The sequence below is a fragment of the Rhineura floridana genome, chromosome 2 (genome assembly GCF_030035675.1).
Source record: "Rhineura floridana isolate rRhiFlo1 chromosome 2, rRhiFlo1.hap2, whole genome shotgun sequence".
In the NCBI taxonomy this organism is placed as follows: domain Eukaryota; kingdom Metazoa; phylum Chordata; class Lepidosauria; order Squamata; family Rhineuridae; genus Rhineura; species Rhineura floridana.
In genome coordinates this window covers 214,669,616-214,685,239 of record NC_084481.1, presented here as the reverse complement: position 1 = coordinate 214,685,239, position 15,624 = coordinate 214,669,616, and the positions used below count along the sequence as shown (strand labels likewise).

General features: G+C 42.8%; 1 protein-coding gene across 8 annotated transcripts in view; it reads right to left on the bottom strand.

The window, feature by feature from the left end:
• Positions 1-15,624, bottom strand: part of EVL (Enah/Vasp-like) — a 214,116-nt gene that overhangs the window by 52,174 nt on the left and 146,318 nt on the right. Inside the window, exon 1 of one of the 8 annotated variants that reach the window (XM_061612146.1) lies at positions 10,593-10,830. The exons of the other annotated variants lie outside the window; for them this stretch is intronic. Within the exon in view, the coding sequence (XP_061468130.1) occupies positions 10,593-10,665 (73 nt within the window). The 5' untranslated portion in view covers positions 10,666-10,830. Of the gene's footprint in view, positions 1-10,592; positions 10,831-15,624 lie in introns of those variants that run through there. 8 annotated transcript variants of the gene reach the window in all.

Sequence of the window (15,624 nt, the reverse complement as noted above, 5' to 3'; positions counted from 1 at the left end):
AAAATCTACATACAATTACAAATCAATGCCCATACATAATAAAATACAGACTACAGAGTAAGACCAAACTCATTTCGACTTAATGTCTTCTCCGGTGGCCTCACATACTATAAAGGGCCAAAGACAAAAAACACATTCAAACATTAATTACTCATTGCGAGTGTCTGGATTTTTTTAAAAAAACAGCTGTTTGAGGAGGATACTGTAATGCCACTTATCCTTGTATATTAGTTTCACAGATAAGAAAAGAAAAAGAAGAAATGTAAAACAATCTTCAAATTAAGGTCTTAGCTCACATTACCCGCAGTGATGGAACTAAATAATTAACTGTCTTATATCACTGACCAATGCCTAATCTTCAAACACAGCAACTGCTCCAAAGGTTCGTTTGATCTTTGAGGAATTGCACTGAAGAAGTACAGAGCTCTGCACTACAGAAAGATGATTCCTTGACTGACTTATTAGAATGTGGAACACAGATTGACCTAAAACTGACCATGAAGCTCTTGAGCCACTTGCACATACAGATTTTGATAAATCTCATTGTCCAGATGTTAGTCAAGGGACATTTAAGAGACACAACTGGCAGTTGAAATGCACTGAAGTCCAACCCTTCCATGCAAATTGGGCAGTTTATATTAAACAGAATTAATAAGTGGTTGCTTTCAGGATTGTTTTCCTGAGCCAACAGTTTCACTGATTTTTGGTCCAAGTCAGAGAAAGAGAACCGGTGATCCTCCACAGATGTTGTTGGATGAAACTTCCATCATCACTGAATACTGACAATGCTGGCTGGGACTAATGGAAACGAGAGCCCAACAAAATCTAGAGGGCCAAAGGTTTCCCATGCTGGTTCAGGTTAACAACGGTTCACGTTGGAATCCGATACAGAGAGGTGATCTTTTGTGCTTAGAGTTCGGTTCAGGGGTAGTCTCCATTTGTGGATGGATGTGTGGCTCCTTGCTGATAAGGAACTCAGAATTATGTGCAGTTGTGCTGCTATTTCCAGTTGACAGTGTTACACAAACAACACAGAGGTTTTGTACTAAAGCATGCAACATGCACATTTCCTCACCAATTTTAGTTTAGTTTTATATTTTCCAAAATGCCCCCCCCCAAAGCACCCACAATGCAGCAATCACCCGGTGTGCACACCCTCAGGACACAAACCATCCGAGAGCCCTCAGACTTCAGGTCTCTAATGCTCTGGCTTTCCTACATACATTCGGAGTCCAAGGCACTAGAGACCAAGTTTGGTTTGTCAAAGCACATTTGGAGCCAGAAGAACTGCAAAGCCAGGGGGCAAAGAATATGTGCACCTGTTTGCTGTGTAGCACGCGAACGCTTTGCCTTCTGACTGTGCTAGAGATCAACAGAACTGGAAACCATGGGCACTATTAAATGAACTTGTTTGGTCAGCGCAAGGACTTTTGGCTGCACAATGGAATTTCCCCTTCCTCTCCTCTTCCCCTGTGCTCCCCATGCACCCCCTAAATTTGTTATGGAGTTCCCCCCAACCCTCTGGAGATTTGGAGAGGCCACGGGGGGAGCAGGAAGAGGAGAGAGGGGGAATTCTGTTGTGCAAGGAGAAATCCTTGTGCTCATGGAAACAGTGCACTGGCTACCATCCCATATATTTTGGAATTTAGTTTGGCAAGCTACTATTACACAGCCACAAGAGTGGCTGTATAATATAGCCAAAATGGATTTTTAGCATTCCACAATGTTAAATTAAAAATACCCCCATGCCATTCATTTCAAAACAAAACCTTACAAAACTTATAGTTCTGAACTCAGAAACACTTGCTTAACCACCCTCTAAGTTTTCATGGTGATACACAAAACAGTCAGAAAGAATAACGAGTTCAAAGTGAAAACAAGAGGGGGGAAATCCAGACCTCTGTTGAACTTTTTTCTGTCTGTGGTCTCATAATTGGTTGAAATTAATGAAAAATCAGCCATGTTCACAGAGTACCTGTAATCCTATTACTGACTTTGCCCCATACTCTGACCTTCATCTTCTGCAGTTTAAAAGTTTAAAAAATGTATGGCTGATTTTTAATTAATTTAAGAAATCAGTGTTCTAAAAGCCAGACTCACAGCTGCTTGGCTTGGCTAATCAGGGGACCACACTCACACCAGACCTTTATTTCAGTTTAGACAGTTATGGCTTCCCTCAAAGAATCCTGGGAAGTGTAGTTTGTGAAGGGTGCTAACAGTTGTTAGGAAACTCCTATTCCACTGACAGAGCTCCAGTGGCCAGAGTGGTTTAACAGTCAGTCCTTCTTCTGGGGATTGTAGCTCTGTGAGGGGAATAGGGCCTCTCCTAGCAACTCTCAGCACCCTTCACAAACTACACTTCCCTGGATTCTTTGGAGGAAGCCATGACTGTCTAAAGTGAAATAAAGTCTAGTAAGGATGTGGCCAGGGACAGCTTTGGTTTAAATTTGGGTGGGAGACTACATGTACCTGCTGTAGAATAAAAAGGTGGGGGAAACCCTGAAAAACAATGGTACTGTTCATAATGGGGTTTTTTTTTGGAAAGGAAAGGGGCTTTCCCTCTGCCCAGTGCCCGCCCACCCAATCTCCTCCCCTCCCCTCCCCCAGGTCAGTTTCACCTATCTTAAGCATGATTGTACAGGAGTAAATCCCACTGAACTCAAAAAGCATGCAAAGGATCAAACCTGCCCTCCCCTCCTCCTCCCTCCCTTCCTCCTCCTCCATGGTCAGTTTTATCTGTTCTAAGCATGATTGCACAGAAGTAGATCCCATTGAATTCAATAAGCATGCAAGTGATCAGACCTGCCTTTCCCCTCCCCTCCCTCCCCCTCTCTCCTTCCCCTCCCCTCCTTCCCTTCCTCTCTCCCTTCCTCCTCTGAACTAGTATCAACTGTCTTAAAAATGTTGCTTCCTCCCTGCTAAAACAAGATCAGCACAGCACAAGTCTTATTTCCGTTATTTGGGCTGATTGCAGGTGTTGCCACCATTCACCATATGCTCAGAGGCACATGTTACCAAATTCTTCTAAGCTACACAGAAAGCGGATTGGACTGTGAAAGACCAACCGAAATGGTGTTTGCATTTTGAGAAATTTGCAGGGCAGCACAGTATCTCCGAGAGGTCAGGTCTCCTGCTCCCTTGGTGCATTCACTACAGCTGCCCAGTTTCCCTGCTTTTTAAAATTTGATAGAAATATCTGTTGGCTATAGGTACTTTCTTAAACCGCAAGGGTTTTTTGCCTATTAGTGAATTTATATTAGAACAAACTCGTCAACGTTCTTTCCTCTCTCTCTCCTTTTGGTATCTCGTGGTAGCTGCATGGAGAAAAAGCAGTTTATTACAACAGATGCATCACGCCATAACGGCTTGGGACCAGTTTTCTTAAAGGTTTGTCCTGCCCCGTATGTGCCTACTTGACCACTTCTGTCTGTGGAACTTGCTCTTTTGTGAGTTCATTCCATATCTGTGAGAAGTCTATATTTTAGTGTGGCAGCACCCTATGCCTTGGAAGTCCCTGCCTAGTAACATACCTTTGCTGCACTCTTTTAGGGGTGGAAAGATCTGTCAGTTTTGATTCTCTCCTTTTTCCAGTCTTAAATTCAGTTCTGTACATTTCTTCAGCAATCTGATTTTTTTTAAAAAATCCTCATGAAAATTCTTCAGCATTTTAGTGTGAATTTTTCCTAATGCACATATTTTTGTATGCAGTTTTGACTAATATACACATTTTCAAGCAATTTGCCCTAATATAATGAATTTTTGTATGTTATTTTCACTAATATAGTTTATATCTTGTGCACATTTCCTCCTAATGTATGCAATTTTGTGAACACTGGTTGGAGAGCTGCACTGCAAAATCTGGATAGGTGAGAATTTTGAAGGATGGCTGCATTTCAGTTCTTATCTTGCTTCAGAAAGTGTGGATTTGACATATAATTTAGTTATGCATACTTGTTTTAAAAATTTTGCTGATTTAATTTGCATATTGTTCATAATTATTTTATATTATTTTCAGGGATGAAGTAGTCTGGGGTCTTGGGGGTTCTTACTTTTTTGGGAGCAGAGTCCCAGCTGGATCCCCATGTCTCCAGCATCCTAGAAGCCAATCAGCATGAAAGGGGAGTGAGTTAGGGACTGAGAAGAATCTTCCAACATGATTCTTTGTCCTTTCCTGCTGATTGGAGCCAATCAGAGTGAAAGGAAGCCACTGAGGAGACTCTAGTTAACACACTCTAACAAATTCCCCTTTCATGCTCCTAGGGACATCTGTCATTGTGGGAGAAGGTGCATGTGGGAAGGACTGAGGAGTGTGGAGATCATAACAGACTGTAAGACAGTGAGGGGGTATGGCTGTGAGGGGGCATGGCATGACTACCATGAAGGGGCCCTGCACTTCTGTCACTGCACCACTGATTATTTAATGCACACCTCGTAAGAGATTTCCTTTGCTTAAGCAGCTTATACTTTTTTCTCAATAGAGAAATAATTCCCTTTTCTATACCACTTCTAAAGCAACTGACACCCCTTTCATTGGAGACAGGATACTGGGCTAGATGGACCATTGGCATGACCCAGTACAACAGTGTTTTCTTCCCATTATATTCTTATCAACCTCATGGTGTTGAGATCAGACTGCCATTTTGATTAAACTTTGCTATGCAAATTCTCCCCACAGTCACCTCTTTCCAACACAGGCTACAAGAAGGGAACAATAAAAGAGTTAAATTTGAGTAAGGCTGCCTCTATCAAAGCATCAACCAATCCCTATGGGACACAATGTTGCCTTTAAATTTAGCGTGTGAACTGTTGAGGCAAACTACTTAGGAAAATGCCAGCCAAGAGATTTCTTGTTCAGTTCTACCTTCTCTGAGGGTTAATTAAAACATTTTGCTAAGAATAGAGTGTTGTGTTTGCTCAGATAAGCTACATTGGTCACTTGATTTTGGCGACGGCTTGAAAATGTGTCCAGAGAATGCAATTTGGTCAATGTTTCAAGTCTATTTTAATGCTCGTTTCTTGATTTAGAGGCGTGTTATAAAGACACACTGATTATAGTCAGAGAAATGAAATAAAGAAACTAAGCATTCACCCCAAACAAGGATTATTTACTAAATACAGATAGTTGTTGCGCTGTGAATAATGGTGACCACCACAACAAAAAAGGATATATATAAGAATAATGTTGCGCTTGAGACCGATTAATGTGTAACATATTTGGAAGCAGTAATTTCAACAAGTCTTTCAAATAATAACTCAGTGGACAGTCACACTGTTACAGGTGCCACATAATACTTGTTCCACACTTGTAATAAACTGTTCTTTTAGTTGGCAGCACTTACTCTTTGGAACTCCTTGCCTATTGACATCAGGCACCCACCTTCACTGTATTCCTTTCAGCACCTGCTTAAAACTTTTCTGTTTAGGCAAGCCTTTCCAGACACACAGATGCTGATCTGTTTTAATGTTTTTAGTAGCTGATATAATTGTTTTAAACATGTTTTTAATTACATGTTTTTCACTGTTTTATTGGTAATTTCAATGTTTTTCGTAAAGCGCTTAGAAGTCTTTGCATTCAAGCGGTATATACATTTTGTTAAATAAAAATAAAATCTTTAAGCCTTGCTCATCCATATCCCTTCTCCTCCTCATCTGTCTGCTAAAGGACCAAGTCAAATTAGATGTGACATTAATTGCTTGAATGAAACTAACATGCATACTTTATGCTATGTAAATAGCGGTCAATGAGAAGCCTGGAAAATGGAAACAACAATGAAGTTGCTATAGTGGAGAAGAAAAAGGGCAATACCTGGAAAGAAGGATAAGCTTGGTAACTACATACAAAGCAACCTTCCCCAACCTTGGGCCGTCCTTATGCTGGGCCACAATTCCCATCACTCCTGACTACAGGCCATCGTGGCTAGGGCTAATGGCAGTTTGAGTCCCCAAAACAACTGAAGAGCCTCAGGTTGGGAAAGAATAATATAAGTAAACATTGGGTATACTGCATTAGCACATGCCTAATGAGGAACTAAACTTTTGTGAGAAAGCTTTGGAAGGAAGAAGGAGCAGGATGAGAAACGGACTAGGGTACGAGTCCTTTATGATGCGCTCAGCTTCAGATCATACCAAATGCTTCTGGTGCAGGCAGACCCTGACACTGGAACAGGTTTTCCAAATAACGTTTTGGTGATCAAGTAGTAATGTAGAATCCTAGAGTCATCACTAGGAAAAGTAGACAGGCTGCATACATAACTTTAACATAACTTTACACAAGTCGCCCTGTGAGCAAAAGAAAAGTGAAAATGAAAAAGAAAAAACACAACAAAAAGGATCCCCAAAATGCAGAAGTAGCCCAATGGCTGTAAAGACCCACTTAAATTAGACTCTGATGTCATCCACGCACTCACTGGGTTGTCTTGGACAAGTCACGGCCTCTCGGCCTCATTTCTCAGTCTGTACGATTGGAATACTAGCAACCATTCTTACAGAGACATTGTAGAGATTGACCAGGCAAGAACTGCAAAGGAAAGTTGATTACTGCAACAATAGTAATTCTTGAAATTTTTTTGGGAGGGGGGATAGGCAATCAAATATTTCTATAAGCACCACCTTCTTGTCAAAGCAACTCCCACCACCCAAGAGAGCTTAAAGGGAAGCAAGTGATGTTTTATTCATCTGCTTCCCTTTTAAGTAATCGCCCTCACACGTATGCCTACAGTGCTTCTGATACATCATCCTATTAGTGCTACAACAATCATTGGAACATAGGAGCCTGCCTTAGACTGAGTCAGAACCCTGGTCCTCCTACTTCAGTATTGTGTACACTGACTGGCAGCTAAAGATGTGCACAAGATTCAGTTCACAGCCCAATTCAGTGTTTTCGAAAACAGTCGGATTCAGTTCAAAGTGCTTTAGGGATTTGCAATTTGGCTGGGGTCCGAATCCCAATTTGAAAACAAAACTTCATGGCTCCTGTCATTCATCATTATGGAGGAAATAACTGGGTGTTTTTTTTTTCTTTTGACAGAACTCGATGAAATTTGCAGGCCTAGGGACCCCTTCTGAGTAGATAAAGCTGAATTACAGACAAATAGGTCCAGAGGTTTTTGAGCTGGACACCTTTACATTTTTAAAAAACGAAAAAGCTATAACTTTTCATTTTTTGGCAGAATTGAATGAAATTTGCAGGTTTGTTAGCCCCTTTTGGGAGGATGCATGCTGCAAAGTTTCAGCAGGTTAGCTGCAGTGGTTTTCATACAAGGGCAACCTTCACCTCTCCTATTGTTTTTTGGGCAATTTGTATGAAAGTAGCATACATCGCAGAGGCACCCCTAGGTAAGAAACCTGCCAAATTATAGACAAATCGATCCAGGAGATTTTGTACTGGGCAGCTTCAAAGTTTATTTTGAGTGGGTGGGGACTAAAAGGGATCCCATTCTCAATGATTTTATTACGAAAGCAGCATACATTGTATAGCTGTGTCCCTAGAAAAGTGACCTGCAAAATTTTAGAAGGAGGGGTGTTATGATGAATGAAAAAAATATCTTCACGCTTGTATTCTGCTCAACTGGCAGCAAAGTCACAGAGACTAAGTGCAAGGCTGATTTGACAAGGGTGTGTGAGAGAGCATGTGGCATAGAAGCAGAAGGACTTGAATATCCAGCATTCTCACTGGGTGACCTTGGGCCAGTCACTGCCTCTTAGCCTCAGAGAGAGGCAACGGTAAACCACCTCTGAATACAGCTTACCATGAAAAACCTATTCATAGGGTCGTCCTAGGTCAGGATCGACTTGAATGCAGTCCATTTCAATTTTCCCCAGAGGATGTGACTGGAGAAACCCGTTAAAGTATTTTTCTCTGATTAGAAGCTAGACCTGTCAGTCCCAAAAGCGCTCTTCCCTTCCCCTTCTCCTGACCATGGCATTTTCCTTATATGGCAAGCTCGAGGAGAAACGTTTCCATTTTTGCAGGCACACTGTCTGTCATTTTTTTAAATCATCCTGAATCACTTTGGAGGCTCCTGCGTTGGGCCACTTTGGAGAGAGCCTACTTCATCTCAGACAAGGCCTGCATCTGTTTGACAAATCCCACTTCACTTCAGGATTTGTCCAAATATGATGCCCATCCCTTCCTGCAGAGGCTCTCCAACATATTAGACAGGAGACTTTCTAAGCCTTACCTGGAGATGCTGAAGATTGAACCTGGACCCTTCTGCATTCAACGCACATGCTCTGCCACACAGCTGAGGTCCTTATGATCAGGCATCATAACTTAGCTACATATCAGGAGAAGGAGTAAGCTCCCCCCCAAAAAAAGTGATTTGGCTAAGGCCACCTAAGGGGATTATAGGTAAAATGAAGTTTGAACCAGGACTTCCAACTCACAATCTATCTCTCCACTGCTACACTACATGTTTTAAACTAAACAGAATATAAACAGGGTCATAGCTAGTCCAATGTCCTGTTTTTGACAATGGTCTAGGGGGGCTAGTGCCCATAAGGACTGGCAGGGTGGAAGGCAGAGAGACCAACAGTACGTGGAGCCACAAACAATGAGGACAGGACCCACTAGTTTGAATTTTGTAACCAATCCTCCTCCCTGCTGAGTTCTAGAAAGGCAACACTGACACTGAGGAGGAGGAAACTGACAGCCAGGGCCACTCCCTAGACTGGCTGTAATTAAGAAGACAGGCAGGTGGGGACTGGCTGGGGGCAGACTGAAATTAGTGGGGCAGTGCCCCATTTGCCCTAATGGACCAGCCTCCATCACGTGAATGGTCAACCAGATGCTGATGGGAAAACCACAGGCAGGATAGGAAGGCTACAGCCCTCTCTGCTGTTTTCCCCCGTTACTGCTTTCAGAGGCATGCTGCTCCTGGTCCTTGAGGTAGCATACAGCTACTGATGGCCTTATCCTCTATGAATTTGCCTAACTCCTGTTCAAAGCCATCCAAGTTGGTGGCCATCACCACATCTTGTAGTAACCTATTCCACAGTTTAAGTAAGTGCTGTCTGAAGAACTGCTTCCTTTTCTTTTTCGTCTGTTCTGTGTCAATCGAACACCCTCACCACATGGAAAGGAGGGCTTACTAAGATTATGCTATGTTCTTCAGCGCCAATTAATTCCATCCCTCTTTTACTACATTTTGGTCAACACAGAATGATGGCCCCAGGGAGAAAATAAAACCAGCCCACTAGGCAAATGTGCCTTCCATCTCTGTGGATTCATTCAGATGCTCTATAAAGTATATCAGATGGCATGACTATTTTGAAAAGCCATAGACTACTCAACGGGTCAGCTGACTTGCACCATCAAATGGGGATGGATTTCTGTGTCTTTTTAAAGCAAGGCACACATAACAAGGAGTTTGCAATAGACAACGAGAAAACAGCTCTGTCACAGTTACTGCAGGCTTTATTCTTCAATGTTACTCCTGTGTGGATTGGGGTGGGGACAGCTTACAATTCAAATTGGTCTCCAGAAGCAAAAGCCATCTCCGCTTCACAGAGCTGTAAATCTGAAACACCTCGACTGAGTTCACCACTCTTTGTTCCTCCAAGTTTAAGGCTGAAGTCGCACTTAGCAAACTTTTCACGAAACGTGTCTGTGCAGTGCAATCCTAGGTATATCTACTCTTACTTCTAAGCCCCAACAAATTTAGCGCGATTTACCCACATGTAAGGACTGCAGTCTCATACACATACTCCATGCCACCTGTGATCTTCCAAACACTCTTGCACATGAAGGGTTTATAAAAATTAACAAGTCCTGTTTAGAGCAGCACTCATACCAATAAGAATTATTAGAATTACAAAAATATCCAATCTCCAAAACCCTGGTACTCCCTGTCCACCTCTTTTACATCTTTCCTGGTCCTCCTTTTTCCTCCCCCCCCAAGAATATTTTATTTCTTTTTTGGTATACATATATCAGTAAGTATAAAACAATACATAATGTACAACAAAAGAAAAAAGAGCACTGATCGCATTCTAAAGAAGTTACTTTTTTGTTGATTGTCCTTGTTTAGTAATTGTTCTCTTTTTCATTTTGAGTTGAAAGACAGAAAGAGAGACATATACAATAAAGCTCAATCAAGGTGCTCAGATTCCACATCTGCTAAAATCCATGGGGGAGTAGCCACTGACTTTTGTAGAATGCACATGGCACCTTAAACAAACGGTAATGCATTATAATCCAACAATTATTATCTGCTATTCTTTCAGCTGAGTATTATTTTAATAGAAAGGCTGGGTATAAATACTAAATCTAATCTAATTCCCCCTCATTTTAAAGTAAAGCATTTATTATTATGGTTTTCATTATACAAGGGAGATTCTGTGAAAAACATCAGTTCTCCCCTTGCCATCTTCAGTCAAAACTGTAGTAACCATAAAGCTTATATAGGTAAGAATTCCTATGAAAAAGTCCAAGATGACTGGCACAGCAAGATTTTATTACTGTGGTCATTGGAATGAAGCCCTCCTCCTCCCAAAAAGTGCTGAGTCGTTGCAGACTTAGCGCACCAGGGCAGGGCTTTGATAGGGCCTTGCATGACTTGCAATGGTCTGGATCTATGTAAAGCCGTACTTACATTGAGTGCTCAGGCTGATTGTGGCCCAGCTGACTCCTTTCAGATGACCGCGCCGAGTCCGCCGGACTGGCATGTTAAACAAATTAAGCTACTTCCCACGTTGCAACATGAAGAGTGATAGTTTAAACAATCCGTCCGATTGATTTCTGCTTTAGGCATAGAGGACAGTGTATCCAAATGACACATCCGGAAGAGGGCTGAGCAGCCACAGAACCAGTCTCCAGTGTAACAAGGGAAATCCCTTGTGTAGAAAAACTCCAAAGTGGGTGGGGTGGGAGGGAGAAGAAAGGAAGGGAGGGGGAGAGAGAGAAAAGCAAACCTGAAACACAGCCAGTAACCCTAAAGACTCCTTGGGATATTTTGGACTGAAAAGTCCTCCAATCAGAGCCGTGGAGACAGGAAAAAACGAACACATGCCTCCCTACACCATATATGTCTTAGATTAGGCAGAGTTTGGAGAGGCTGAAACAGGAGATGAGTCTTTGAGACCCATCAACCGGCATCACATGTCACTTGTCAACATGAACTACTGCAGGGTTCCGAGGTCCTGTTTTGAGGAGTGAAATTAGTGTGTGGGAAAGAACATGTGTCAAGCTTTAAATAATAACAATCATAAAGACGATGATATGGGATACTATTAGAAACAACCATAGCAAAAAAGCAAGGTGGGAAGCACGCAAAAACGTTCCAGCCAAAGAGAGGAAAACCCTCAAGGTGCCAAACCAGCAAACAGCAGAGAGTGGAAGGGGGAATTTTTATTGCAGCCCAACGTGTTTTAGGTGTAGGCACAACCCTTAATCAAGGGCAATCTGCAAACGTATATATATGAACACCATTAAAATCAATTACAGAGTAAATTCTGAAATATAAAAAACCACATAAATACATCTGCTCAAAATGAGCAAAAAAACACTCTGCATAATGCTGGCCAAAAACAACAATTAATAAGGAAAGGAAAACCAAAATGAAAAAAATTAGAAATACACTAAAACTTCTCAAAAACTTAAACTGGTTAAACATGCACCCCAACTTAGGAAATTCTTACAGAGCTATTAACTGGTTAAAATAAACCACAACAAAGAAAATGGATATTCACTAATAGGCAAAAAGCTTGCAGTTTAAGAATGTACCTATAGCCTAAAGATATTTCTATCAAGCTTTAAAAGCAGGGAAATTGGGCAGGTATAGTGAATGCACCATGGAAAGAGTAACCCAAATTGTGGTTTGCATTTTGACAACTTTGTAGGGCAGTACAATATCTCAGAGAGGAGTTCAGGTCTCCTGCTCCCCTGGTGCATTCACTATAGCCGCCCAATTTCCCTGCTTTTTAAAGTTTGATAGAAATATCTGTGGGCTATAGGTATGCTCTTAAACCACAAGGTTTTTTGCGTATTAGTGAATTTCTCTGCTTTTTAATCCGGGAGGTAAGAAATGGGATCCTGTGCAAGTTTGCTGAGAATGGATTGATCATTTGCATGCTTACTGAGTTCAGTGGGATTTACTCCCCTGCAATCATGCTTAAGATAGGTGAAACTGACCACAGGGGATGGGGAGGGGAAGAGGGGGAGAGAGGGGAGGAAGGGCAGATGGGAGAAGGGGGATGGGAGCAGGCAGGAGGGGAGGGGAAGGAGAGAGGGAGGGAGGGGGAGGGGAAAGGCAGGTCTGATCACTCGCATGTTTATTGAATTCAATGGGATCTACTTCCGTGCAATCATGCTTAGAATAGATAAAACTGACCATGGAGGAGGAGTAGAGGAAGGGGACAGGAGGGGTGAGGAGGAAGGGGACAGGAGAGGTGAGGAGGAAGGGAGGGGATAGGAGGGAGGGAGGGCAGGTTCGATCATTTGCATGTTTATTGAGTTCAGTGGGATTTACTCCCATGCAATCATGCTTAGAATAGGTAAAACTGACCAGCGGGGAGAGGGAGGGAGGGCTGGAGTGGGCAGGGCAGGAGGAAGTAGGAAGAGGAGAGGAGGAAGGGAGAGGAAGGGAAGGAGGGGAAAGGTAGCTCTGATCATTTGCATGCTTATTGAGTTCAATGAGATTTACTCCTATGCAATCATGGTTAGGATAGGTAAAACTGACCATGGTGGAGGAGGAGGAGGGGGAAGGAGCAGATTGGAGGGGGGCAAAGGAAGGAGGAGGGGAGGGCAGGTTTGATCATTTGCATGCTTATAGAGTTCAATAGTATTTACTCCTGTGCAATCATGTTTAAGATAGGTAAAACTGACTATGGGGAGGAAGGGGAGGAGGGGATTGGAAGGGGGATGGGGATGGGGAGGAACGGGCAAAGGAAGGGGGAGGGAAGGGGCAAGAGGGAGGGGATTAGTGGGAGAAGGGAGGGTGGGTTTGATCATTTGCATACTTTTTGAGTTCAGTGGGATTTATTTCTGTGCAATCATGTTTTGAAATGGACTGCCTTCAAGTCGATCCCGACTTATGGCGACCCTATGAATAGGGTTTTCACGGTAAACAATATTGAGAGGTGGTTTTACCATTGCCTTCCTCTGAGGCTGAGAGGCAGTGACTGGCCCAAGGTCACCTAGTGAGCTTATGGCTGTGTGGGGATTCGAACCCTGGTCTCCCAGACTGTAGTCCAACACTGACCCATAGTCAACACTGAGGCAAGGAGGGGAGGAGGAGGGGAGGAGATTGCATGGGTGTGCACTGGGCAGAGGAGAAGCCCTTTTCCTTTCCAAAGGAACAACATTGTGAACAGTATGATTGCTTTCCAGCATTTCCCCCACCTTTTTATTCTACAGCAGGCACATGTAGCCTCCCATCCAAATTTCAACCAAAGCTGTCCCTGGCCACATCCGCACCAGGTCTTTATTTGACTTTGGACAGTCACGGCTTCTCTCAAAGAATTCTGGGAAGTGTAGTTAGTGAAGCATGCTGAGAGTTGCTGGGAGACGTCCTGTTCCCCTCACAGACCTTCCATCAGAGTGGCTGACTATTAAACCACTCTGGCCACTGGAGCTCTGTCAGGGGAATAGGAGTCTCCTCTCAGCACCCTTCACAAACTACACTTCCCAGGATTCTTGGGGGGAAGGCATGACTGTCTCAAGTGAAATCAAAGTCTGGTGTGGGTGTAGCCCCCTGATTAGGCACATCCAGCAGCTGTGAGTCTGGCTTTTAGAACTCTGACAGTTTGTTCTTACTGAGCATGCCTGACACTATCATTCGGTTCAATGCAAAATTTATTAAATTAATTAAAAATCATTTTTTAAACTTTTAAACTGCAGAAGATGAAGGTCAGAGTATGGGGCAAGGTCAGTAATAGGATTACAGGTACTCTGTGAACATGGCTGATTTTTAAAGAATTTCAACAGATTATGAGAACTCTCAGAAAAGTCTAAAAGGGCTCTGGGTTTTCTCTCTCTCTTTTTACACTTTGAACTCTGTATTCTCTCTGACTGTTTTGTGTATCGCCATGAAAATTGAGAGGGTTGTTAAGCAAGCGTTTCTGAGTTCAGGACTTTAAGTTTTGTAAGGTTTTGTTTTGAAATGAGCTTATGGGAAGCATCAGAATAGCATGGGGGTATTTTCGATTTAACATTGCGGAATGTGAAAAATCCACGCTGGCTATAGTATACAGCCACTCTCATGGCTGTATATGATGCTGATTTCAATGAGAGTGACTGCCTCTTAAAGGTAGATACAAACATCCATATAGGTGGCACTTAAAACAAATACATGTCATAAGACTGGCTATAGCGAGGGAGCTATTCCTAAATCTTCATTTAAACCTGTGGGGGATACACATCTGAGCTGGAGGATCCAAAAAAGTTCTCTTTTCAATAAAATATCATTATTGGCACATTGTACTTTTTCTATGACCCAAAAAACAAAATCACTAGGAGCATGTCTCTGCATCTGAAAATGGGTCAAAGTGAAAAATAATAGCTTTTTGTTACACGGTAAATCAGGGAAGCTGACAAAGAATCAAGGAACTGCTGAATCTGGAAGCAAAAACTAGGAATATGTAGCTCATTTATGAGAGCCTGGTTTTTATTGCCAAAACTTTTTTGCCCAGGCACTTATTTCCCTGGTGAATTCTCTAATGAGATTAATCTCAATTAATCTGCGGCAGGAAACAGAGTCCCAAATCAACAGATGTTTGAAGGGCTTATTATAGGGTGGGTGGTGGGGGAGGCTGCCTGGAAATTCTCAAGTCGCCGTCACTCTTCAATTAGAGTTTTATTATTTAAATTGTCACTCTCTGGCGTAATATTATGTGTAATTCACCAACAGAGAGGAAAATTATAAGATCCGCACAGAATCATTTATAAAACACCCTTCCTAAATCAATCAAGAGTACATGTGGAAAAGGATCATTAGAGCATTTAAAACATCTGATTTTTTGTAAGAAAATATGCTGGCGCAGTCTAATGATGCCTGCCTCTGAAGGGCTCCAAATGCCAGCAATGTCAGAGTTCAAAATGCAAAGATGATTCTTTTCCTTTTGCTAGCGGACAGTGGAAATTGTCCTCACTGGATCATAGCCTTTGAGTGGTTCTTATGTTAGCCTGGTGGTGTGAAAGCCATTGGAGAGACAATCACCCCTGTGTCACTTGGACAATACAGGAAGCCTTGTGCCACGTGTGATGGACCAAAGCCATGGCTATTCCCTGGGCCAGTGTTACTCCAATGTTGATACTAGCATGGGGAGAAGCCACAGCATGGCTCCTCCCACACATCCCAGGCAGTGGGAGCCCAGAGACATTTAGTGAGACAGAGGGCCAACAGTAGGTGCAGCCAGAGGCAATGGCAGGAGGAACGGACGAATTCTGGTTTTGTCCCCTTTGTCCTCCCTGCTGAGTTGTACAAGGGGCAATAATGACACTAAGGAGTAGGCTGACAGGCAGTGTCACCCTATGGACTGGTTGTAAGTAAGAAGAGAAGGATGTGGGGGCTGGTTTGAGGGCAGACTGAGCTTGGTGGGGCAGTGCCCCATTTGGCCTAATGAAGCAGCCTCCAATAATCCCAGGGCATCTCACATTATCCCAGTGGCACAGCAAGGAGCAACTAC